This window comes from Aquarana catesbeiana, linkage group LG07 (genome assembly GCF_042186555.1).
Source record: "Aquarana catesbeiana isolate 2022-GZ linkage group LG07, ASM4218655v1, whole genome shotgun sequence".
NCBI lineage: Eukaryota > Metazoa > Chordata > Amphibia > Anura > Ranidae > Aquarana > Aquarana catesbeiana.
Genome location: NC_133330.1, coordinates 337,441,104 through 337,463,478, shown reverse-complemented (window position 1 = coordinate 337,463,478; position 22,375 = coordinate 337,441,104). Strand labels below are relative to the sequence as shown.

The 22,375-nt window shown below is 45.0% G+C and overlaps 1 protein-coding gene across 1 annotated transcript in view; it reads right to left on the bottom strand.

The window, feature by feature from the left end:
* The window catches only part of SZT2 (SZT2 subunit of KICSTOR complex), a gene marked incomplete in the record, with an annotated part of 250,239 nt that overhangs the window by 43,919 nt on the left and 183,945 nt on the right, over positions 1 to 22,375 (bottom strand). The window contains 10 exon segments of the mRNA XM_073593915.1: positions 3,899 to 3,958; positions 7,793 to 7,867; positions 7,953 to 8,033; positions 8,276 to 8,354; positions 10,318 to 10,520; positions 13,421 to 13,543; positions 13,635 to 13,714; positions 15,944 to 16,205; positions 19,924 to 20,106; positions 20,288 to 20,418. Of these exon segments, the coding sequence (XP_073450016.1) occupies positions 3,899 to 3,958; positions 7,793 to 7,867; positions 7,953 to 8,033; positions 8,276 to 8,354; positions 10,318 to 10,520; positions 13,421 to 13,543; positions 13,635 to 13,714; positions 15,944 to 16,205; positions 19,924 to 20,106; positions 20,288 to 20,418 (1,277 nt within the window).

Below are 22,375 nucleotides of genomic sequence, written 5' to 3'. Positions count from 1 at the left end.
AAAATTTCAAGGGGTATGAATACACTTGGGTCTTGTTGGTGTGCAGTGATTGGGTCTTTTACTTTCTTTGACTGCCTACATCGAGCTGGGACAGGCTTTTCCACGCCAGCACCCCTCTGTGTGAGCCACCCGGAGTTGAAGATGAGAACCTTGAGCGGCACCCGAAGCTTTCTTAGCCCATGTTCTTAGTAGGCACATACTTACAGTTGAGCTTATACGTTTGCACACCCCTAACAAAAAATGTAAAATGTGGACCAGTTACCAAAACACACAGTGCACCCACCATTTAATCATAGGTGCACCTGCAGTTACAGTTCCACAAATACCTGTTGATTCTGCCAGTGAAGTCCACCTAATGCATCTAACGGGGATGGTGTGGCAATGATGTTGCACTGCTCCTGAATTCACTGAAAAGTTGCCACTCTCATGTAGGCTGTTCCTCCGTGCTGTACAGTGGCAGGAGAGGATATTGCAGGCGTGGCTATCAGCATGGTCACTGCTGGTTCACAGGTCTGTAGCTTGGCAACCATCATCTGGTAACACCTAGTGTTGCCCACTGCTTTCTGGCATCCTGGCACAGTGCTTATATGCCAGGATGACAGCACTCCTGCACTTGCTTGGGAATGACGTCATCATGCACAAGCCAATCAAAATGGCAGGTTACTGGCACCCAGAAGAAGCTGGGGACAAGATGTTGGTGTGGGACATTGCAGACATTGGATGGGAGGAACAGGGGTAAGTTTTGCAGACTTTATTAAAGCAAATCTTCGCCATCCTAGCCCCCACTTTTTTTTTTTTTTTTTACCCCCGCTTACTGGGTGGTCTGTGATACTCACCCACCCAGAGGATCCAGCGTTGTACCACTGAGATCCTCTCGTCTTCTGCCACCACTCGGTCCTGCGCCTCCATGTTGCTTGTGAGGTCATTGAGAGGCCCACCGGCTCTTCCGGGTTCAGCCGGTGTGCCACCTGATAACGCTGCACTAGTCATGCCCCCTCCTTTCTGAATATAGGGCGAAGCCTCCTGGGATATGTGACGTGAACATCCCAGGGGGTACAGCGGGCACTGTGCACATCATTTGCCTAGGCGAGTGACATGCATGGGGGTAAGGGGACCACACGTTTTCACAGAAAATAAAAGAAAAGTAAATAAAAAAAAAAAAAAAAAAAAAAAGAAGGACAGCGCTATTCATGCAACAGGGAGAATATTGGAAGGAAGTTCCCTTCAGGGGGTAAAGATTTGTGGGCCTTATGTTATACTTACCTGCTCTGTAATGGTTTTGCATAGAGCAGCCCCTATCCTTCTTTTCTCGGGTCCCCTGCCGGAACTCCAGACCCCTCCTCTTTTATTTGATTGACAACAGCGGGAGCCAATGGCTGGTGCTGATATGTGAAACCTTGTGAGATGCTATGTTAATCTAATTAAAGCTGCCAGCACTAAACACGCTTCCTAGACATGTGAATTAACAAACTAGAATCAGAATAAGTGCAGCGCTAAATTCAAAGTATCCCCTAAGGGATATATATAGTGCATTCAATAAACGATATTATAAATAAAGTACAATATGCAAATTTTCACGATGTGTTCTTGTATAAATCAAACAATATGATAAATATTAAAGTGCAATGTCCAGATATTGTCCATATAGTGGTGATGGTGAAGAAAATCGTGCCAATCCATTATATGCATAGTGAATAAACAATCTCTCCACAATTATCCACCTGTATATGCGTTTCTCAGACTCCTAGTGCTTCCTCCACCGGTTGTGCCCTCACTTTAAAAGGCTTTTTAAATGTGCCTTTAGAAACGATTATACCTTTAAAATGCTTCTCATAGCATTTCTTCTCCTTATAAGATGCTACGGGGACATCTCCCAGAGGATGTCGTGAGGACTGACGAAATTAGTAGGAGGGATCTGAGAGGCCGACGAACATGGAACCAGGAAGTACCATTTTGAGTGTAACAGACACAACGAGCGCTGATGGAAGGGGCTGCAGAGCCGGTTGAGAGGTGACATATTCATTTTAGCACTGGTGAAACAAGTATAATATACACACAGGCTTGTTTTAAGTTTTAAAATGTGAGTGCATATTTGTTATAACCTTTTTGAATAACATTCTTTTTTTAAATGATAAAGCACTATTGCCAGATCTGATTGCTTTGCACGTGGTTGATGTGATTGGAGTTCAAGAGCAGCAGCAAGGAGGTTTAACCCTTTGATTGACCGATGTGACTGCAGTTTATGGGCGGCTTATAAGGAGAAGGAATACTCTGAGAAGCATTTCAAAGGATTAATCCTTTCTAAAGGCACATTTAAAAAACCTATAAGGTGAGGGCACAACCGGTGGAGGAAGCACTAGAAGTTTGAGAAACACATATACGGGTGGATAACTGTGGAGAAATTGTTTATGCATATAATGGATTGGCACGACATTTTCACCATCAATTTGATTTTCATAAGGACACTTTATGGACAATATCTGCACATTGCACTTTAATATTTATCACATTGTTTGATTTATACAAGAACACATTGGGAAAATTTGCATATTGTACTGTATTTATAATATTGTTTATTGAATGCACTATATATCCCTTAGGGGATACTTTGTATTTAGCGCTGCACTTATTCTGATTCTACAATGGCTGCCGCAGCTATGAATCCACCCAGGGAGGAGGGAGACAGTAGCAAGAGCCGCTGCTCTCATGCACGGCGCTGGATCGGATCAGGCTCAAGTAAGAATAAGGGGGGGGCTCCTGCAGCACAGAAGGTTTTTTACCTTAATGCATAGAATGCATTAAGGTACAAAAAAACCCCTGTGGCTTTAGAACCACTTTAATGGTTGTAATCATACAGTTTAATTTTGGTCTCTTTGCGCTAAAAGTGTTGGGGGCCGAATTGTGGCATTGGTGCAGATTTTACATATTCTGTCAGGGGTTGTGTGTAAACTTCTGAGCACATCTGTACAACGTGTAAACATAATAAACAGGCACAATGTAATACAATTTAAGAAAGGAGAACTTACACTTACCAAGTCAGTGACATTCTACCCAAACAGTGGAGGGTGACAAAATCTTATATGTGCAGCAGAAACCACCATCACCAATACACAACAGCGTTGGGAAGGGGAGGGGGGGGGGAAGGTTTGGGATATTTTTGCAAAAACTGAACCATGTGCAAAGCTGTCACCAGATCACATGCCAAAGACAATGACAATTCTATTCTCCTGACCCTTTTCACCAAGCGGGGGGGAAGGGGGGCAGGGGATGGACAACTCTCGTTCTGAATCATCTCACCGCTGGTCATCTGACAATGTCGGAGATTTTTTTCCCGTCACCAACACCTGAACAGAATGCGCTAAAGCCTGGCACCAACACGAGAAGCTTGTATCCCCCCCAAATGAGGCCGATCGGTTCAGCTCAGCCTTGGTATTACCACCCCGATCGTCACCTCCAGAGCGGGGGGGGGGGGGAAGAGTTTAATTTCATTGCATTGCTGATGCAGAGAATCTGGTTTTCGTTTCCTGAAAACCATCTGAACATTCCCCACTGAGCCATAAACAGAATGGGTAATGTGACATTGCAGGAAAGGATCACAGACAGCGACAGGGCTGACGCGCTCATGAAAAGAGACAGGAGAACAGAAGTGACGGCGTGCCATCAGACGCGCCGCGCGGGATTATGAGAGCCGCTGACACATATTTAGAAAATTACAAAAAAGTGTGAGAGAAGAGGAAAGGGATGACAATTGTTCAGCATCAACACAGAGGCACCAAAACACAGGTTATTGTTCCATGACAAACAAGGACAGGAAGCGGGACACCAGGAGTGCGGATAGCGCCAAAGTGCAAGAGGGCCCGAGAGCAGGGGGAGGGGGAAGGGGATAGACGGGACATACCGCAGACTCGGAGGCACTTTCAGGGGTATTCCTGCAATGGGTTCGCATGGAGAGGGCACCCTGATAAGAGAGGACATGACACTTGTACACAACAGGAAGAAAACGCACAGACAAGATGGCTGCTTAACCCACATGGACAGATCCCATACACAGCTCAGGCAGACACTGGACTCTCAGCGGTAAGGAACGATGGAGCAGCGGTCTTGTAAAAACATCACACAAAAGTTGGTTATTACAAATTATTTCTTTTCATCTCTATGGTGGAAGCTTGACCCACTATGATGACACATACAGGCTTTCTCAATAGGGCAAAAAGCAATGTGCAAGGAACCCATAATAATATTTTAATTAGCTGACTGCTATATACTAAAATTTTGTGTCATTGAAATATTGGTGACTGTGATTTACATTTTATCATTGTACTTTAAATTTTACTTTACTGAATAATACAGAAAGACCACCTAGCATTAGAAGAGCAGGGGAAAGAAATCAAGAATGAACATAAATATTCAATTTTCAGGGAGCCAAGTGGTAAAGATTATGTCTGTAAGCAATGAGAATGCAACCTATCCATTCACTAGAGACTGGTGACATCACTGAGAATATAGCCTATCAATTCACTAGAGACCAATGACATCACTGAGAATGCAGCCTATCCATTTACTAGAGACCGGTGACATCACTGAGAATGCAGCCTATCCAATCACTAGAGACCGGTGACATCACTGAGAATGCAGCCTATCCATTCACTAGAGACCAATGACATCACTGAGAATGCAGCCTATCCATTCACTAGAGACCGGTGACATCACTGAGAATGCAGCCTATCCATTCACTAGAGACCAATGACATCACTGAGAATGCAGCCTATCCAATCACTAGAGACCGGTGACATCACTGAGAATGCAGCCTATCCAATCACTAGAGACCAATGATATCACTGAGAATGCAGCCTATCCATTCACTAGAGACTGATGACATCACTGAGAATGCAGCCTATCCATTCACTAGAGACTGGTGACATCACTGAGAATGCAGCCTATCCATTCACTAGAGACTGATGACATCACTGAGAATGCAGCCTATCCATTCACTAGAGACTGGTGACATCACTGAGAATGCAGCCTATCCATTCACTAGAGACTGGTGACATCACTGAGAATGCAGCCTATCCATTCGCTAGAGACTGGTGACATCACTGAGAATGCAGCCTATCCATTCGCTAGAGACTGGTGACATCACTGAGAATGCAGCCTATCCATTCACTAGAGACTGGTGACATCACTGGGAATGCAGCCTATCCATTCACTAGAGACTGGTGACATCACTGGGAATGCAGCCTATCGATTCACTAGAGACCGGTGACATCACTGAAAATGCAGCCTATCCATTTACTAGAGACCGGTGACATCACTGAGAATGCCGTCTATCCATTCAGTAGAGACCAATGACATCACTGAGAATGCAGCCTATCCATTCACTAGAGACTGATGACATCCCTGAGAATGCAGCCTATTCATTCACTAGAGACTGATGACATCACTGAAAATGCAGCCTATCCATTCAGTAGAGACCAGTGACATCACTGAGAATGCAGCCTATCCATTCACTATAGATCGATGACATCACCGAGAATGCAGCCTATCCATTTACTAGAGACCGGTGACATCACTGAGAATGCAGCCTATCCATTCACTAGAGACCAATGATATCACTGAGAATGCAGCCTATCCATTCACTAGAGACTGATGACATCACTGAGAATGCAGCCTATCCATTCACTAGAGACTGGTGACATCACTGAGAATGCAGCCTATCCATTCACTAGAGACTGATGACATCACTGAGAATGCAGCCTATCCATTCACTAGAGACTGGTGACATCACTGAGAATGCAGCCTATCCATTCACTAGAGACTGGTGACATCACTGGGAATGCAGCCTATCCATTCACTAGAGACTGGTGACATCACTGGGAATGCAGCCTATCGATTCACTAGAGACCGGTGACATCACTGAAAATGCAGCCTATCCATTTACTAGAGACCGGTGACATCACTGAGAATGCCGTCTATCCATTCAGTAGAGACCAATGACATCACTGAGAATGCAGCCTATCCATTCACTAGAGACTGATGACATCCCTGAGAATGCAGCCTATTCATTCACTAGAGACTGATGACATCACTGAAAATGCAGCCTATCCATTCAGTAGAGACCAGTGACATCACTGAGAATGCAGCCTATCCATTCACTATAGATCGATGACATCACCGAGAATGCAGCCTATCCATTTACTAGAGACCGGTGACATCACTGAGAATGCAGCCTATCCAATCACTAGAGACCAATGATATCACTGAGAATGCAGCCTATCCATTCACTAGAGACTGATGACATCACTGAGAATGCAGCCTATCCATTCACTAGAGACTGGTGACATCACTGAGAATGCAGCCTATCCATTCACTAGAGACTGATGACATCACTGAGAATGCAGCCTATCCATTCACTAGAGACTGGTGACATCACTGAGAATGCAGCCTATCCATTCACTAGAGACTGGTGACATCACTGAGAATGCAGCCTATCCATTCACTAGAGACTGGTGACATCACTGAGAATGCAGCCTATCCATTCGCTAGAGACTGGTGACATCACTGAGAATGCAGCCTATCCATTCGCTAGAGACTGGTGACATCACTGAGAATGCAGCCTATCCATTCACTAGAGACTGGTGACATCACTGGGAATGCAGCCTATCCATTCACTAGAGACTGGTGACATCACTGGGAATGCAGCCTATCGATTCACTAGAGACCGGTGACATCACTGAAAATGCAGCCTATCCATTTACTAGAGACCGGTGACATCACTGAGAATGCCGTCTATCCATTCAGTAGAGACCAATGACATCACTGAGAATGCAGCCTATCCATTCACTAGAGACTGATGACATCCCTGAGAATGCAGCCTATTCATTCACTAGAGACTGATGACATCACTGAAAATGCAGCCTATCCATTCAGTAGAGACCAGTGACATCACTGAGAATGCAGCCTATCCATTCACTATAGATCGATGACATCACCGAGAATGCAGCCTATCCATTTACTAGAGACCGGTGACATCACTGAGAATGCAGCCTATCCATTCACTAGAGACCAATGACATCACTGAGAATGCAGCCTATCCATTCACTAGAGACCAATGATATCACTGAGAATGCAGCCTATCCATTCACTAGAGACCGGTGACATCACTGAGAATGCAGCCTATCCATTCACTAGAGACTGGTGACATCACTGGGAATGCAGCCTATCGATTCACTAGAGACTGGTGACATCACTGGGAATGCAGCCTATCCATTCACTAGAGACCGGTGACATCACTGAAAATGCAGCCTATCCATTTACTAGAGACCGGTGACATCACTGAGAAAGCAGTCTATCCATTCAGTAGAGACCAATGACATCACAGAGAATACAGCCTATCCATTCACTAGAGACTGATGACATCCCTGAGAATGCAGCCTATTCATTCACTAGAGACTGATGACATCACTGAGAATGCAGCCTATCCATTCACTATAGATCGATGACATCACCAAGAATGCAGCCTATCCATTTACTAGAGAGCGGTGACATCACTGAGAATGCAGCCTATCCATTCACTAGAGACTGATGACATCACTGAGAATGCAGCCTATCCATTCACTAGAGACTGATGACATCACTGAGAATGCAGCCTATTCATTCACTAGAGAGCGGTGATAGTACTAATGATGTAGATAATTCACTAGGAACCAGTGACATGACTTAGAAATTTGGTGCAGGGAGATTAAGTCACACATATGGAGATTATATGCATTACAGACATGTGGAAGGTAGGTACCTGCGAGTTAACAGACTGGCCCATTGGTATGCGGGAACATTCCAGAGCATATTGCTTCACACAGAAATAGCATCCCTGTGGAAGAAATATACAGATCAGAATCCTGAAGGCCAAAAGTCCACTCATCTCTCACCTTTACCTGTCCATTCCTCCTACCAACCTGAAAGGAGAGCTCCATCAGTACAATGCCTCCAGGCAGCGCCCTCTGCAGGTGATATGTAATAACTGTATGAGTTGCACTCTGCAAGACAAACACATTACAGGTTTTATATTATTTCATGACTCTAAAACGTTTGAAAGTAAATGTTCTGGCCCAAGAACAGGCATCACAGGGCCAAGTAACCTGGCATTTTCATGTTCTGCACTGGTAGTCTACAGATCTGGTCAGTGCAGGTTTCCTTCAACAAAGTAGTTTTTACATTTCTGCACCGGCTAAAATAACAAATCATCTTTCTTCCTGATGTCCCAGCAGTGGAGACTTACCTTAGGACTGCCCTCACTCTTTGGTTTGGATGCTCTGTTCTCCGGAGCCAGCGAGGGCACCGCTCTGATCCGCGCGATGCTGTGGACACAAAGATTGCAATTTAATTACCGCTTTAGCTTGTTTTCTATGGCTATAAACTTCATTAAGGAGACTCTGTCACAACTGCTTGAAATGACTGAAGTGGGATTTAAAAATACAAAAGTTAAAGAAGAATTCCAGGCATGGTATATGTTGCCATAGCTGCATTGGTCCAGTTTGTGCCCATGTAACTTTGAATATACAACACCTGGCTGATGCCCTTGGAAGCAGTAATCCACCGTAGTAGGCACAGCTATTTCCGTCACCTCCACTTGCTTCCAGCGGGCCTGGTGCATTGTGAACACAGGAGGTTGGCCCATTCAGCATGGGCGCCATTCAGAGAATGCTTTGCATTTTCTGAGTGAATGCAAAGTGTTCTCTCATTGGACAAGGTGGGGGGTGGTGACGTCACCCTTCCCACCTCATCCAATCTCAGAATGCTTTGCATTCATTCAGAAAATGCAAAGCATCATTCTGAATGGAGTCCATGCTGAATGGCCAACCTCCTGTTTAAGGAATGCATTTGGCCAGCCGCTAAGTACGGGACTCAAAATCAAGTGGAGATCACTGTAGTAGTGGTGGAGTAGAGGTGGAGTAGTGATGTCTACTTAGAGCTGCGCGGATAATCGTTAAGAATCGAGATTGCGATTCTTTCCCCCAATATGATCTCAACAAAGCATTTTCCTGATTCAATGCAGAGTTCTCTGCTCAAGCCAACAGCAGTACAAAACCAAAAAAAAACAAACAGGCAGTCTGCCAAGTTTCACAACAAGGCCACTCATTAAAATTAGAAGAAAAGAGGTTTAACCTTAAACTACATAGAGGGTTCTTTACTGTAAGAGCGGCAAGGATGTGGAATTCCCTTCCACAGGCGGTGGTCTCAGTGGGGGGCATCGATAGTTTCAATAAACTATTAGATAAGCACCTGAATGACCGCAACATACAGGGATATACAATGTAATACTGACATATAATCACACACAAAGGTTGGACTTGAGTCTTTTTTCAACCTCACCTACTATGTAACTTTGCATATTATTTTATATATATTGTGATTCTGTACTTGCCAAATATGCGGCAGAAATCTCCCTCCACTGAGTCTGGCTGCAGCCATTTTAACTGTGGGCAGCTGAAGCCGCTACCTGTTCACTTCCTGGATTTACACAGACACACAGAGGACCACCTCCAGCTCTGCAGCTCTCATTGGCCCTCTTGCGACTCATCCCCCCTCCCTTCCTGGCAAACTCTCACCAGAGTAAGAGAGAGAGAGCTGTGTATGATGTCATCAGCCTAGGCCAATGACCAGACAAGAAACAGGAAGTGGGCGGTATAAGGGATTTTTCTGGCAGAAAAAAAATGTTTTACTATCCAAAAGTTAAAACAAGAAGATTTAATAGATGGAAACATGAAAAAAATGACTGAAGTTCCACTTTTAAGCTTTGCCAATAAAACCTGGAAGCTGATTGGTTACTATGCAGAGCTGCACCAGATTCTGTGTGCACCAGTTTTAGTAAATCTACCCCGGGGCATTTTATTTTCTATTTTATTTCATTTCATATCTTTATTTTTAACCTCAGAATTTTGAATTTTTTTTTCCCGATTGTTGCAGCTCTACCGTTTGTAGGTTTCTTTATTGAGAGACATTGAGTACACTAGATGTAAAAAGTTTATTTTTGAATTAAGGTGGCAGCAAAAACCTATTTTAACTTTTGTGGCAGTTTCTGTGGCACGGGGTGAAAACGATTGAGTTTTTTTTTTTACACAGTAAATTCTTTTGGTTTGACAGTCAAGACTTCCCTTTTCCCTCCGTAAATGAGAAAAAAGTATTTTTTGTGTACATTCACTATAACTATATGCAAGGGCCGGTGACAGGGTCTCTTTAACCTTAAAATATGGTGTTTTAATGATTACTAATCAAATGACAAGAGCCTCCTTCCCCCCAACACCCAGGACCGGCACCTACCTGCGGGCAGGAGAAGCAGGCCGTAGCTGGACAAGGATGAAGCCGGTACTCTGTAGATACTGGATGTATTGCTGCATGAATGCTGTGCACAGTTCCTGGAGCCACGGCTCATCCCTCGCTCTACTGGGAGGCATATCTGCAGAATCGCAACTGTGACTGCGGTCTCTGCCCGACGCCCCCGAGTCATTGGATCGGTGCCGTTTCTGCGGAAATGCATCATACATTTTAAAATGAATCCTTCCACTTCAAGTTTGGTCCCAAAAGTGAATCACCCCCCTGAGATGTGCAAGACAGTCTAAGGGCCGGTGTCAGCCTAGGGGCCGGCGTCGATGGGCTTGTGTTCCCCTGAGAAAAACTTCTCTCCTTATATGTTGATGTGATTGCAAAAGCAGCTCATAACAGGTCAACTACAGGTCAGAATGAGGTCAACTGCAAGTCAAAAGGAACCTGTCAATGTATTCTGAATGACCTCACAAGCATCGTACACTCATTTCAAAAGCACTCAGTGAAGCCCATCAACACTGGCCCTAAAGCAGATGTAAGTCTGCAGCTTTCTTTACAATAACCCCCTTGTGATCCTGCCATGAAGGTCCTTGTTCAGGCATTTCCTGTTATAGAATGATAATTGTGTTGTCACCCTGTCACATGCACCCCTGGTGGAGACTATGAGCAGTGTTGCCGACATGTACTGTGCAGGTACGGTTCACCATTGTCCCCATCAAGAAGCTGGAGTACAGGCTGGAAGAGGCTAAAGGGGGCTTTAGAAGATCATCAGAAATGTATACAGTATATTGTTTTTCTAAAATATTGGGAGTAGAAGAGGTCCTGATATCAGTGGGAAAAAAATAATGCCCCATCATTGGTGTCAGTGGGATGAAAATGTGTGCCATCATTGGTGTCATTGGGAGAAATTGTTGCTGTGATTGGGGGAATTTGTGCCCCATCATTGGGAGAAATTGTGCCCCATCATTGGTGCCATTGGGAAAAATTGTACCCCATCATTGGTGTAATCGGGAGAAATTGTGTCCCATCATTGGTGTAATTAGGCCCAATTGTTGGTGTCATTGGAAGCAATTGTGACCCATATTTGGTGTCAGTTTGAGGAATTGTGTCCCATCATTGGTGTCAGTGGGCCCCATTTGTTGGTGTCCTTGGGAGAAATTGTGCCCCATTATCGGTGTCATTTGGAGGAATTGTGTCCTGTCAGTGGGTCCCATCATTGGCATCATTGGGAGAAATTGTTGGTGTCATTGGGAGAAATTGTGCCCCATCATTGTTGTCAGTGGGAGGAATTGTCTCCTATCATTGGTGTCAGTGGGCCCCATTTGTTGGTGTCCTTGGGATAAATTTTGCCCCATCAACTGTGTCATTTGGAGGAATTGTGTCCTGTCAGCGGGTCCCATTGTTGGTATCACTGGAAGGAATTGTGTCCCCATCAATAGTGTCAGTGGGAGGGATTTTGTCCCATTGATGATGTCAGTGGGGCCCATTTGTTGGTGTCATTGGGAGGAATTGTGTCCCATCATTGGTGTCAGTGGGAGGAATTGTGTCCCATCATTGGTATCAGTGGGAGGAATAGTGCCCCATCATTGGTATCAGTGGGAAGAATAGTGCCCCATCATTGGTGTCAGTGAGAGGAATAGTGCCCCATCATTGGTGTCAGTGGGAGGAATAGTGTCCCATCATTGGTGTCAGTGGGAGGAATTGTGTCCCATCATTGGTATCAGTGGGAGGAATAGTGCCCCATCATTGGTATCAGTGGGAGGAATAGTGCCCCATCATTGGTATCAGTGGGAAGAATAGTGCCCCATCATTGGTGTCAGTGAGAGGAATAGTGCCCCATCATTGGTATCAGTGGGAGGAATAGTGCCCCATCATTGGTATCAGTGGGAGGAATAGTGCCCCATCATTGGTGTCAGTGGGAGGAATTGTGTCCCATCATTAGTGTCAGTGGGAGGAATAGTGCCCCATCATTGGTGTCAGTGGGAGGAATAGTGCCCCATCATTGGTGTCAGTGAGAGGAATAGTGCCCCATCATTGGTATCAGTGGGAGGAATAGTGCCCCATCATTGGTATCAGTGGGAGGAATAGTGCCCCATCATTGGTGTCAGTGGGAGGAATTGTGTCCCATCATTAGTGTCAGTGGGAGGAATAGTGCCCCATCATTGGTGTCAGTGGGAGGAATTGTGTCCCATCATTAGTGTCAGTGGGAGGAATTGTGTCCCATCATTGGTGTCAGTGGGAGGAATTGTGTCCCATCATTAGTGTCAGTGGGAGGAATTGTGTCCCATCATTGGTGTCAGTGGGAGGAATTGTGTCCCATCATTAGTGTCAGTGGGAGGAATAGTGTCCCATCATTAGTGTCAGTGGGAGGAATTGTGTTCTGTCAGTGGGTCCCCATTGTTGGTATCACTGGGAGGAACTGTGCCCCATCATTGGTGTCATTGGGAGGAACTGTGTGCCTTCACTAGTGTCAGTGGGGGGAATTATGCCCCATTATTGATATCAGTGGATATATATTAGTGCCCAAAGGGCTGGATAAAAGCAAGCAAAGGGTCGCATCTGGTTTCCCGGGCCCCAGTTTGGAGCACACTTTAACTTGTTTTATCCCTTTAAGAATGCTGCAAGTACAGATAAATTACCTGCTGATCCTGCCAGAACTCCAGTGAGACCCCAACTTCCTGTTTAAGCTGTCAACTCTGCCTCAGCTACACTGTAATCCCATGTAGTGCTGTCAGTCCTGCTTGGTTCTTCCCTGCTGGACTACAAATCAGTTATGGGGGTTTTATGCAATCCAACACTTTGTGGCAGGATCACAAGCCTTTTTTTAAGTACTTGCAGCATATAAAAAGAGACAAATTACAGGAGAATGTACATAGGTAGAAGGCCTGTACTTTAATTTGCCCAGATGTACAGTTTAATATGAATGTGTTTCAGGGTCACTGAATCGTGCCGGATAGGGGTAAATGTTACTAGAGGTATGTAATAAATCTTACTTTTCTATACAGATTGCAATGTATAAGAATGAATCGGTGACAACCTGTTGTAGATCTATGAATTCCCTGCTAGCCCATGTTGGGGGCCCCTCATGTGACTGGCATACCTTCCCTTCGCTCCGGCTCTGATCGTTCTGAACCTGCACTTGAAACGACGGATCGAACAGCAGTGGGGTGGCGCAATAATGAACCATCCTGGCAGATTGCTTCAATGTGTCCAAATCTGCCGCCTGCAGAAGAGAAAAAACAACCGGAGAATAAAGTAAAGGGCCAAAAAAAAAAAACTGAACGATTGTCACTGCTGATGAAAAGGGGACTTACACTGATCGGCATATTGGACTGGGCTGATCTCTGCTGCCACGTCACAAAGAGGTTCTCAATCTTCAGCTGCTTCTCCACCTCTGCAATACAAATGTCCATGTTAAAGAAGAACTCCAGGCATGGAAAACGTTCACATTTTACCTTTACATATACTATTCCTGTGGGATCCCTCTACAGCCGGGGTCCCCAAACTTTCTGAACAAAGGGCCACTTTACTGTCCTTCAGACTTCAGGGGGCCGACCTGTGGCCAGTGAGAGTAGAAATTGTCCTGGCGTGAGTCGGAGTAAACGATGCATCTTAGGCATTAGGGGAAAGAATAGTGCCCCATCATTGATGTCAGTGGGAGGAATAGTGCCCCATCATTGGTGTCAGTGGGAGGAATAGTGCCCCATCATTGGTGTCAGTGGGAGGAATAGTGTCCCCATCATTGGTGTCAGTGGGAGGAATAGTGCCCCATCATTGGTGTCAGTGGGAGGAATAGTGCCCCATCATTGGTGTCAGTGGGAGGAATAGTGTCCCCATCATTGGTGTCAGTGGAAGGAATAGTGCCTCATATTTGGTGTCAGTGGGAGGAATAGTGCCTCATATTTGGTGTCAGTGGGAGGAATAGTGCCTCATATTTGGTGTCAGTGGGAGGAATAGTGTCCCCATCATTGGTGTCAGTGGGAGGAATAGTGCCTCATATTTGGTGTCAGTGGCAAGAATGGTGCCCCATCATTGGTGTCAGTGGCAAGAATAGTGCCCCATCATTGGTGTCAGTGGCAAGAATAGTGCCCCATCATTGGTGTCAGTGGCAAGAATAGTGCCCCATCATTGGTGTCAGTGGCAGGAACAGTGCCCCATCATTGGCAGGAATAGTGCCCCATCATTGGTGTCAGTGGCAGGAATAGTGCCCCATCGTTGATGTCAGTGGGAGGAATAGTGTCCCCATCGTTGGTGTCAGTGGGAGGAATAGTGTCCCCATCGTTGGTGTCAGTGGGAGGAATAGTGTCCCCATCGTTGGTGTCAGTGGGAGGAATAGTGTCCCCATCGTTGGTGTCAGTGGGAGGAATAGTGCCCCATCGTTGGTGTCAGTGGGAGGAATAGTGCCCCATCATTGGTGTCAGTGGGAGGAATAGTGCCTCATATTTGGTGTCAGTGGGAGGAATAGTGCCCCATCATTGGTGTCAGTGGCAGGAATGGTGCCCCATCATTGGTGTCAGTGGCAAGAATGGTGCCCCATCATTGGTGTCAGTGGCAAGAATGGTGCCCCATCATTGGTGTCAGTGGCAGGAACAGTGCCCCATCATTGGCAGGAATAGTGCCCCATCATTGGTGTCAGTGGCAGGAATAGTGCCCCATCATTGGTGTCAGTGGCAGGAATAGTGCCCCATCACTGGTGTCAGTGGCAGGAATAGTGCCCCATCACTGGTGTCAGTGGCAGGAATAGTGCCCCATCACTGGTGTCAGTGGCAGGAATAGTGCCCCATCACTGGTGTCAGTGGCAGGAATAGTGCCCCGCATCATTGGTGTCAGTGGGAGGAATAGTGCCCCGCATCATTGGTGTCAGTGGGAGGAATAGTGCCCCGCATCATTGGTGTCAGTGGGAGGAATAGTGCCCCATCATTGGCAGGAATAGTGCAACATCATTGGTGTCAGTGGAAGGAATAGTGCCCCATCATTGGGGTCAGTGGCATGAAAAGTGCCCCATCATTGGTATTAGTAGAAGTATGGCCTTTCATTGATGCCAACAAAAGGAATAGGCCCCACTGTTCAACTGTGAAAAGAATAGTGCTCCCTCATTGGTGTCAGGAGAAAATAATGATTGAATAAATGAGGAATAGTGCCCCAAGGGCTACATAAAGGCAGACAAAGGGCCACATCCTACCCTTGAGCCACAATTTGAAGACCACTGCTCTAGAAGCTGGAAATCACTGTAATAGACACGGCTACTACACCACTACTACACTGCTACTCCAGAGATCTTCCAGGTCCTGTGCCAAGAGGCTGCCACAATCTGAACACAGGGGGTCGGCTGTTCAGGCATGAGAGCCATTCACAGAATGCTTTGCATTTTCTCATTGAATGCAAAGTGTTCTCTGATTGGATAAAGGTGGAGAGTGTGATGTCACCACCCCACCTCTGCACCTTGTCCAATCAGAGTAACGTAATTAACACTAGAGTGCTACTTTTATGAGCTTCCCCTAACCCCATCCAATCCAACATGGCGGTTAAACAGATCTCGAATGGTACCCACCCCACCCATTCGATCCATGTATGGCCGGGCCGAAATTGTGGATCCTGCTGCTGAACTTTCATATCTCCTCACCTCTTTTCTCTGTGCTCTTAATCTCCAAGAACTGGGCTCCATGGCGGGACACGGTGTCCACCTCGGAGGAGAGATGCATGGGTTTCACCGGCATGACGTCCCGAAGAACCTCATCGAACGGCACGATGTCTGGAGGGTAGTGTAAGGACGGGAGGCCGCGGCCTGATGTGCTCAAACGAGTCTGTTCCTTGTTTGGAGGAGGCGTGGGGCTTCGGATCAGAGCGTCTACCTCCAGGGTGGAATTGAGGAATGGGTTGGGATCCTGATTAAAAATACAAAAAGAGCATATGAAAAATACCTTGGATTGTCTACTTTCTAAAAAGGAGTCATTTGAGGGGGGGGTATTTGTACTGTCCTGGAATTTTAAGGCCTCAAGAAATTAGATTGGCCGTCAGAAATGGAGCAGAATACGTTTGCCAAAATTTACGAAGGAAGATTCTTTATTTGCAACATTGTGACGGGAGTCACTTTTGGGCACAGGGTGACTGAGAAAATATATCTCAGATTACTTAAAATGGGACAGTAATATTTATCCACAATATCTCCCAGGATATATGTAAAGACTATTCTTGGTTTGTTTGGTTCTGAACTCAACATGTTAGTGGAGAGAGCTGATCACATTGGCCTCTAGAACTGGGTAGGAGCCGGACAGTCTACTCATACTATATTTTGTTGCTTACTAGGCTGAGGATGGGGGGGGGGGAGCAGATCACTGTTTGTATTGTTAATTGTAATTAGCTCCTGCTATTGTGAGAAGGTGTTCTGTGTTTATTTTAATGTGTGAGGCTCGGTGACAACAAGTCTGACCTGTAGCGAAATCCCGATTAATCATACAATGCTCAGGAGGGGAACAGAGCCACATCGGCTGCTTTAAGGGATTAGTTAATTAGTTCATGTTAATTCAGTTTCTGGTTACAGTTTTATTGTTAGAGTAATAAGAGCAGGAGGGGGGGCCTCCTCTTCTACTGTATATAAGACTGTATTCTGGTTCTAATAAGAGTCTGATTCCTGTTGGACCCTCCGTACAGAGCCTTGTCTCGTACTTGGGGGGGGAAGAATTATTCATATGGGTTTTTTGTTCGGCTGATTGGAGGGTTCGGTAGATGCCTTTGTGTTGGGAAATGGAACAACTTTAAACTCTTTCATACTCGGGGTGTCGTTACAAACATTTTAGAACAAAGAAAAACTTGTTTTTTTTTTAAATTGTCTGTATTTTTTGTTTATATAGCAAAAAAAAAAAAAAAAAAGTGGTGATTAAATACCACCAAAAGAAAGCTCTATCTCTCTCCCAAAAAAAGAAATATAATTCATATGGGTTCAGTGTTGCATGACGGACTATTAGTCATTCAAAGCACAACAGCGCTGAAAGTTGAAGACTGAAAGAGGATAAAAGTGTCCGGTATTGAAGTGGTTAAATATGTTTAAAATATATATATATATATATATACTGTATAATGAAATAATGGCGGCAATCAGTGACTTATAGTGGGACAGACAATCTGACACTGACACTTTGTGGGAACCAGTGACACGAATACAGTGATCAGTGCTAAAAATATACACCGTCACTGTACTAATAACACTGTCTGGGAAGGGGTTAACCATCTAGGGCAGTGATGGTGAACCTTGGCACCCCAGATGTTTTGGAACTACATTTCCCATGATGCTCCACTACACTGCAGAGTGCATGAGCATCATGGGAAATGTAGGTCCAAAACATCTGGGGTGCCAAGGCTCGCCATCGCTGATCTAGGGCAATCAAAGGGCTCACTGTGTGCCTAGCCAGTATTTTTCTGTACTGTATGTGGTGCTTTTACTAAGGGAAGTGATGGATTTTATTCCATGTCCATTCCAAGGACACAAAAAAATCCATCCCTCCCCCCCTCCCCCGTCAGAACAGGACTTTGCCTGGTTTACATAGGCAGAGCTGCGTTCTGTGTCTCCGTCGACGATCGGCAGGTGCTCGGCGAACATCTAGTGGTCGGCACCCGCAGATCGGCTTCTGCCGTCAGTAATCACAGTTAAAGCATCGCCCCCCCTAGGCGGAAGTGCAGAATCACATATATGTGTGATTCTGCGCAGGAGGGCCCCCCCTGTAGCAGTTTATTTGTGATAGGGCGGTCCTTAAAGCGGCGTTCCAGTCGTTTTTAAGATTAAGAGTTAGCAGCTACAAAAAGTGCAGCTGCTGACTTTTAATAATCAGACACTCACCTGTTCCACGGTCCAGCGATGTGGCCGCCTGAAGCCTCGCTCCTCTCCCTCTCCTCTCCGTGGCACGGGCATTGCAAGTGTGGGCACCCGGCTGTGGGCAAATGTGGCATGTCCGGGGGTTAGGAGTCCTTAAAGCAGAACTTTCCACTTTTGGGTGGTTAAATACAACCAAAAGAAAGCTGTGTCTCAAAAATAAGGAGGTAAAATTAATTTGGGTACAATGTTGCATGACCGCGCAATTGTCATTCAAAATGTGAGAGCGCTGAAAGTTGAAAATTGGCCTGGGCAGTGAAAGTTCCCGGTATTAAAGTGGTTCACAATGTTTAACCATTTAAGGACCAGGCCTATTGCTGACATTTGCTGTTAAAATCTGTATTTTTTGCTAGCAAATTATTTAGAACCCCCAAACATTATTATATATATATATGTATATATATATTTTTTTTTTTTAAATATTTTTTTATATATATTTTTTTTTAGAGACCCTAGAGAACAAAATGGAGATCATTGCAATATTTTATGTCACACTGTATTTGTGCAGCGGCCTTACAAATACACTTTTTTTTCATTCAAAAAAACAGTAAAGTTAGACCAATTTTTTTGTATAATGTGAAAGATGATGTTACGCCGAGTACATAGATACCAAACATGTAATGCGTTAAAATTGCGCACGCTCGTGGAATGGCGACAAACTACAGTACTTAAAAATCTCCATAGGTGACGCTTTCACATTTTTTACACCTTACCTGTTTTGAGTTACAGAGGAGGTCTAGTGCTAGAATTATTGCTCTCTCTCTCTAACAATCACGGTCATACCTCAGATGTGTGGTTTGAACACCGTTTGCATATGTGGGCGCGACTTACGTATGCATTCGCTTCTGCGTGCGAGCACGGAGGGACGGGGTGCTTTACATTTTTTTTTTCTTTTTCCTTATTTATTTTACTTTTTATTTTTACAATGTCCCTTTCATTTATTTTTTCTTCTGATCACTTTTATGCATATTACAAGAAATGTAAACATCCCTTGTAATAGAAATAAGCATGACAGGTCCTCAGATCTCACATAACATTAAAAGAGAAAAAAAAGTATTATTTTACATTTACTAAAAGAAAAAAAAAAAGGCTCTTTAAGGCCTATAGGCAGAAGTGACGTCGGACCGTCGCTCCGGTCCTCCAAGGACATAGAGGTGAGTGGGGGCCATCCTGCCCTCACCCGACTTCCTGCTTGTCACCCCAGGATCAGATTGCTTCTTTACCGACGTCTCCGGTAAGCGGGGGGAAACGAGTGGGAAGCTGCAGAAGAAATGTATGTAGAACGGCAATTTTAAAAGTCCACCACTAGGGGTTTTGTCTTTCCGCTTCCTATAAAAGTGATTCCGTGGCGAATCTGTCGCCGGGAGCACTCTTATCAGACGCCGAATCGCCCGCTGTATAAAGAAAATACTGGGGTTTTGGCAGCTAGCCACTGCCATAACAATGGTATATAACCGTGATGGCGAACCTTGGCACCCCAGATGTTTTGGAACTACATTTCCCATGATGCTCAACTACACTGCAGAGTGCATGAGCATCGTGGGAAATGTAGTTCCAAAACAACCGGGGTGCCAAGGTTCGCCATTACTAGTATATAACGTCAAAGTAATGACGTATATATACAGTGGGCGGTCCAGAAGAGGTTAAAAAAAAAAAAAAAAAAAACACAATCTTCCCAGCAGGCATTAGATTTCGGATGGCGACTCTTCTATGGTTTTTTTTCCAATATCCATTACCTGCTTGTTGTCCTCATGCATCGGCGTGTCGGTAAAGCAGTAGTGATGGAACAGTCCCATCTTCTGGTTCAGTAGACAGTGCACCACGTGCGCCCGCGCATTCTGCCATTGGATCAAACGCACCAGCGAACGACTCAGCGACGCCCCCAAGTCTGGAGCCCAGTTGTAGGTGTAGAGGGTGAGCTGAGGAGAGAGGAAACGCCGGGATTAGTTGTGTAGAAGACCCAACATATTTGGGATGGTGGCAACAACAAATGGAGTTTCTTCTCCATAATGGTTCTTAGATAATTCAGTTGTGTAGAAGAAGGCCAGCTGAAGGCTGATCCCCTCCCTACCCCCATTATACAAAATGTTACCCCCTCACCTTCTTGTCTTGTATTTCAATTAGCAAGAATCTCTGTCGGGGGACCAGACTCCGGACGGATGTGGATAAATCCAGCGGTCTCTCTGCTGAACCGAGCTCCATGGCTTCGAAACGCTGGAAACCTTTTTGAGCTGCAAGTAAAAAGGAAGAGTAAAGTAAGAGGTGCGATGAGGGAAGGTGGAGTAAATTTCCTATCATACGATGAGCGGAATATCCCCACACTTTTATGTTGGCCATCAACTTGGTGCATCAAGATCTTTGGTTATTACTTTATAAACTTATCGGGCCTATTGAAGCCTTGTAAAGGGAACCGGGTCCCGGGAGTCTCTGGTTCACCGTTTATCCAGTTGGATGTTTTGTGAGACCATACACACCTCCTATATCTCCTGATAAAGCAGATCTATGATCGGCATCACTCTCACAATCAACATGAACTATTTTCTAATCCTTATGCTGACAGCATTACAGTAAAACCTTGGTTTGAGAGCGTTTTGCAAGATAAGCAACATTTTTAAATACATTTCGACTTGATCTACAAGCGATGTCTTGATATACAAGTAGTGTCATGTCACAACTGAGTATAAAAAGAGAAGAGAGGCGTCTCTAAGTGTAGCAATATGGTTACATTTAAAGCGGGATTCCGGACAGTGAAAAAAAAAATTTAAGTCAGCAGCTACAAACACTGTAGCTGCTGACTTTAAATAAGTAGATTTACCTGTCCTGGGTGACCGCGATGTCGGCCGCCCGAGGCTGACCCGTCCCTCGGGTCCCGGCACCTCCATCCTAACTAAGGGAAACAGGCAGCAGAGCCTTGCAGCTTCACTGCCAGTTTCCTGCGGCGCGACGCTCTGAACGGCCCCGTGGTTTTCTGGGAACACACACAGTTCCCAGAAGGCAACGGGGCCGCTCACCAAGGAGCAGGACAAGCTGCGGAATAGGAAGAGGCAGATTAGGAAGACTGCCTAGCAACAAGGGTTCAGGTAAGTTTAAAAAAACATTTTTTTTTTTCAAATGTTTTTTTTTTACATTCTTTTAGGATTTTTGGTGCAATTTTTTTTCAGGGTGGCCCTCCACTTTAATGAAGGTCCAAAGCTGTCCACATAGAGCATCCCCCGCCTCACCATAGACGTCATCCCTTCCACACTGCGCTCCACGAGCGGTCCAAGCCTCGTTTTTAGATCGCTCTACTGCAGGGCAGTCTTCCCGGTCACCATTGGAGAATGACAGCGGTGAGAGCTGGCGGTGCGGGGGATGGTCTATGTGGACAGCTTTACCCCGGATGCCTGCATACTTAGATGTGCCTCTTTTAATCATCAACCGTGTGAGTTGCTAAATGTTGTACCTTCATTAAATGTAACCATATTGCTACACTTAGAGGCGCCTCTCTTCTCTTTTATACTCTGGAGCTCCTGCTGGATTTTTCTTCTAATCCCCTTGTGGAGGCTTCCATTTGTGGATGGACATTTTATGGTTACACAACCTGATCACATTGCTATAATCCTTTTATATGGACTATAAACTGAAGGACCTATGAATAAATGGTTGTAGAACGAATCATTTGAGTTTCCATTATTTCTTATGGGGAAAATTGCTTTGATAAACAAGTGATTTGGATTACAAGCAATTTTCTGGAACAAATTATGCTTGCAATCCAAGGTTTTTACTGTAGTAAATAGATAGGAAAGAATATTACATTTACTTGTTTTACACTTTTTGTTTACATTTCCTCAGTTACTTCCTGGTTTCTGGCCTAGACCGAAGTTATAATAGGAAGAAGAGCCGGCAAGACTGTAAATCCTTGAAGTGTCATTTATTGGTACATCAGAGTGACAATAAAACAATAATGCTGACGCGTTTCGGCAGTAGCCTTATTTGAGGAGGGGTATTCTCACCGAAGCACTCCCTCCTGCCTGAGCTAAGGGCAGATGGATTCTGGGAAGTATATGCTACATGAATCATCTTGCCCTTAAAGTGGTTGTAAACCTAGTTAGATCACTTGTACCTACAGGTAAGCCTATAATAGGGCTTACCTGTAGGTACTGTAAATATCTCCTAAACCTGCACGGTTTAGGAGATATTTATCATATA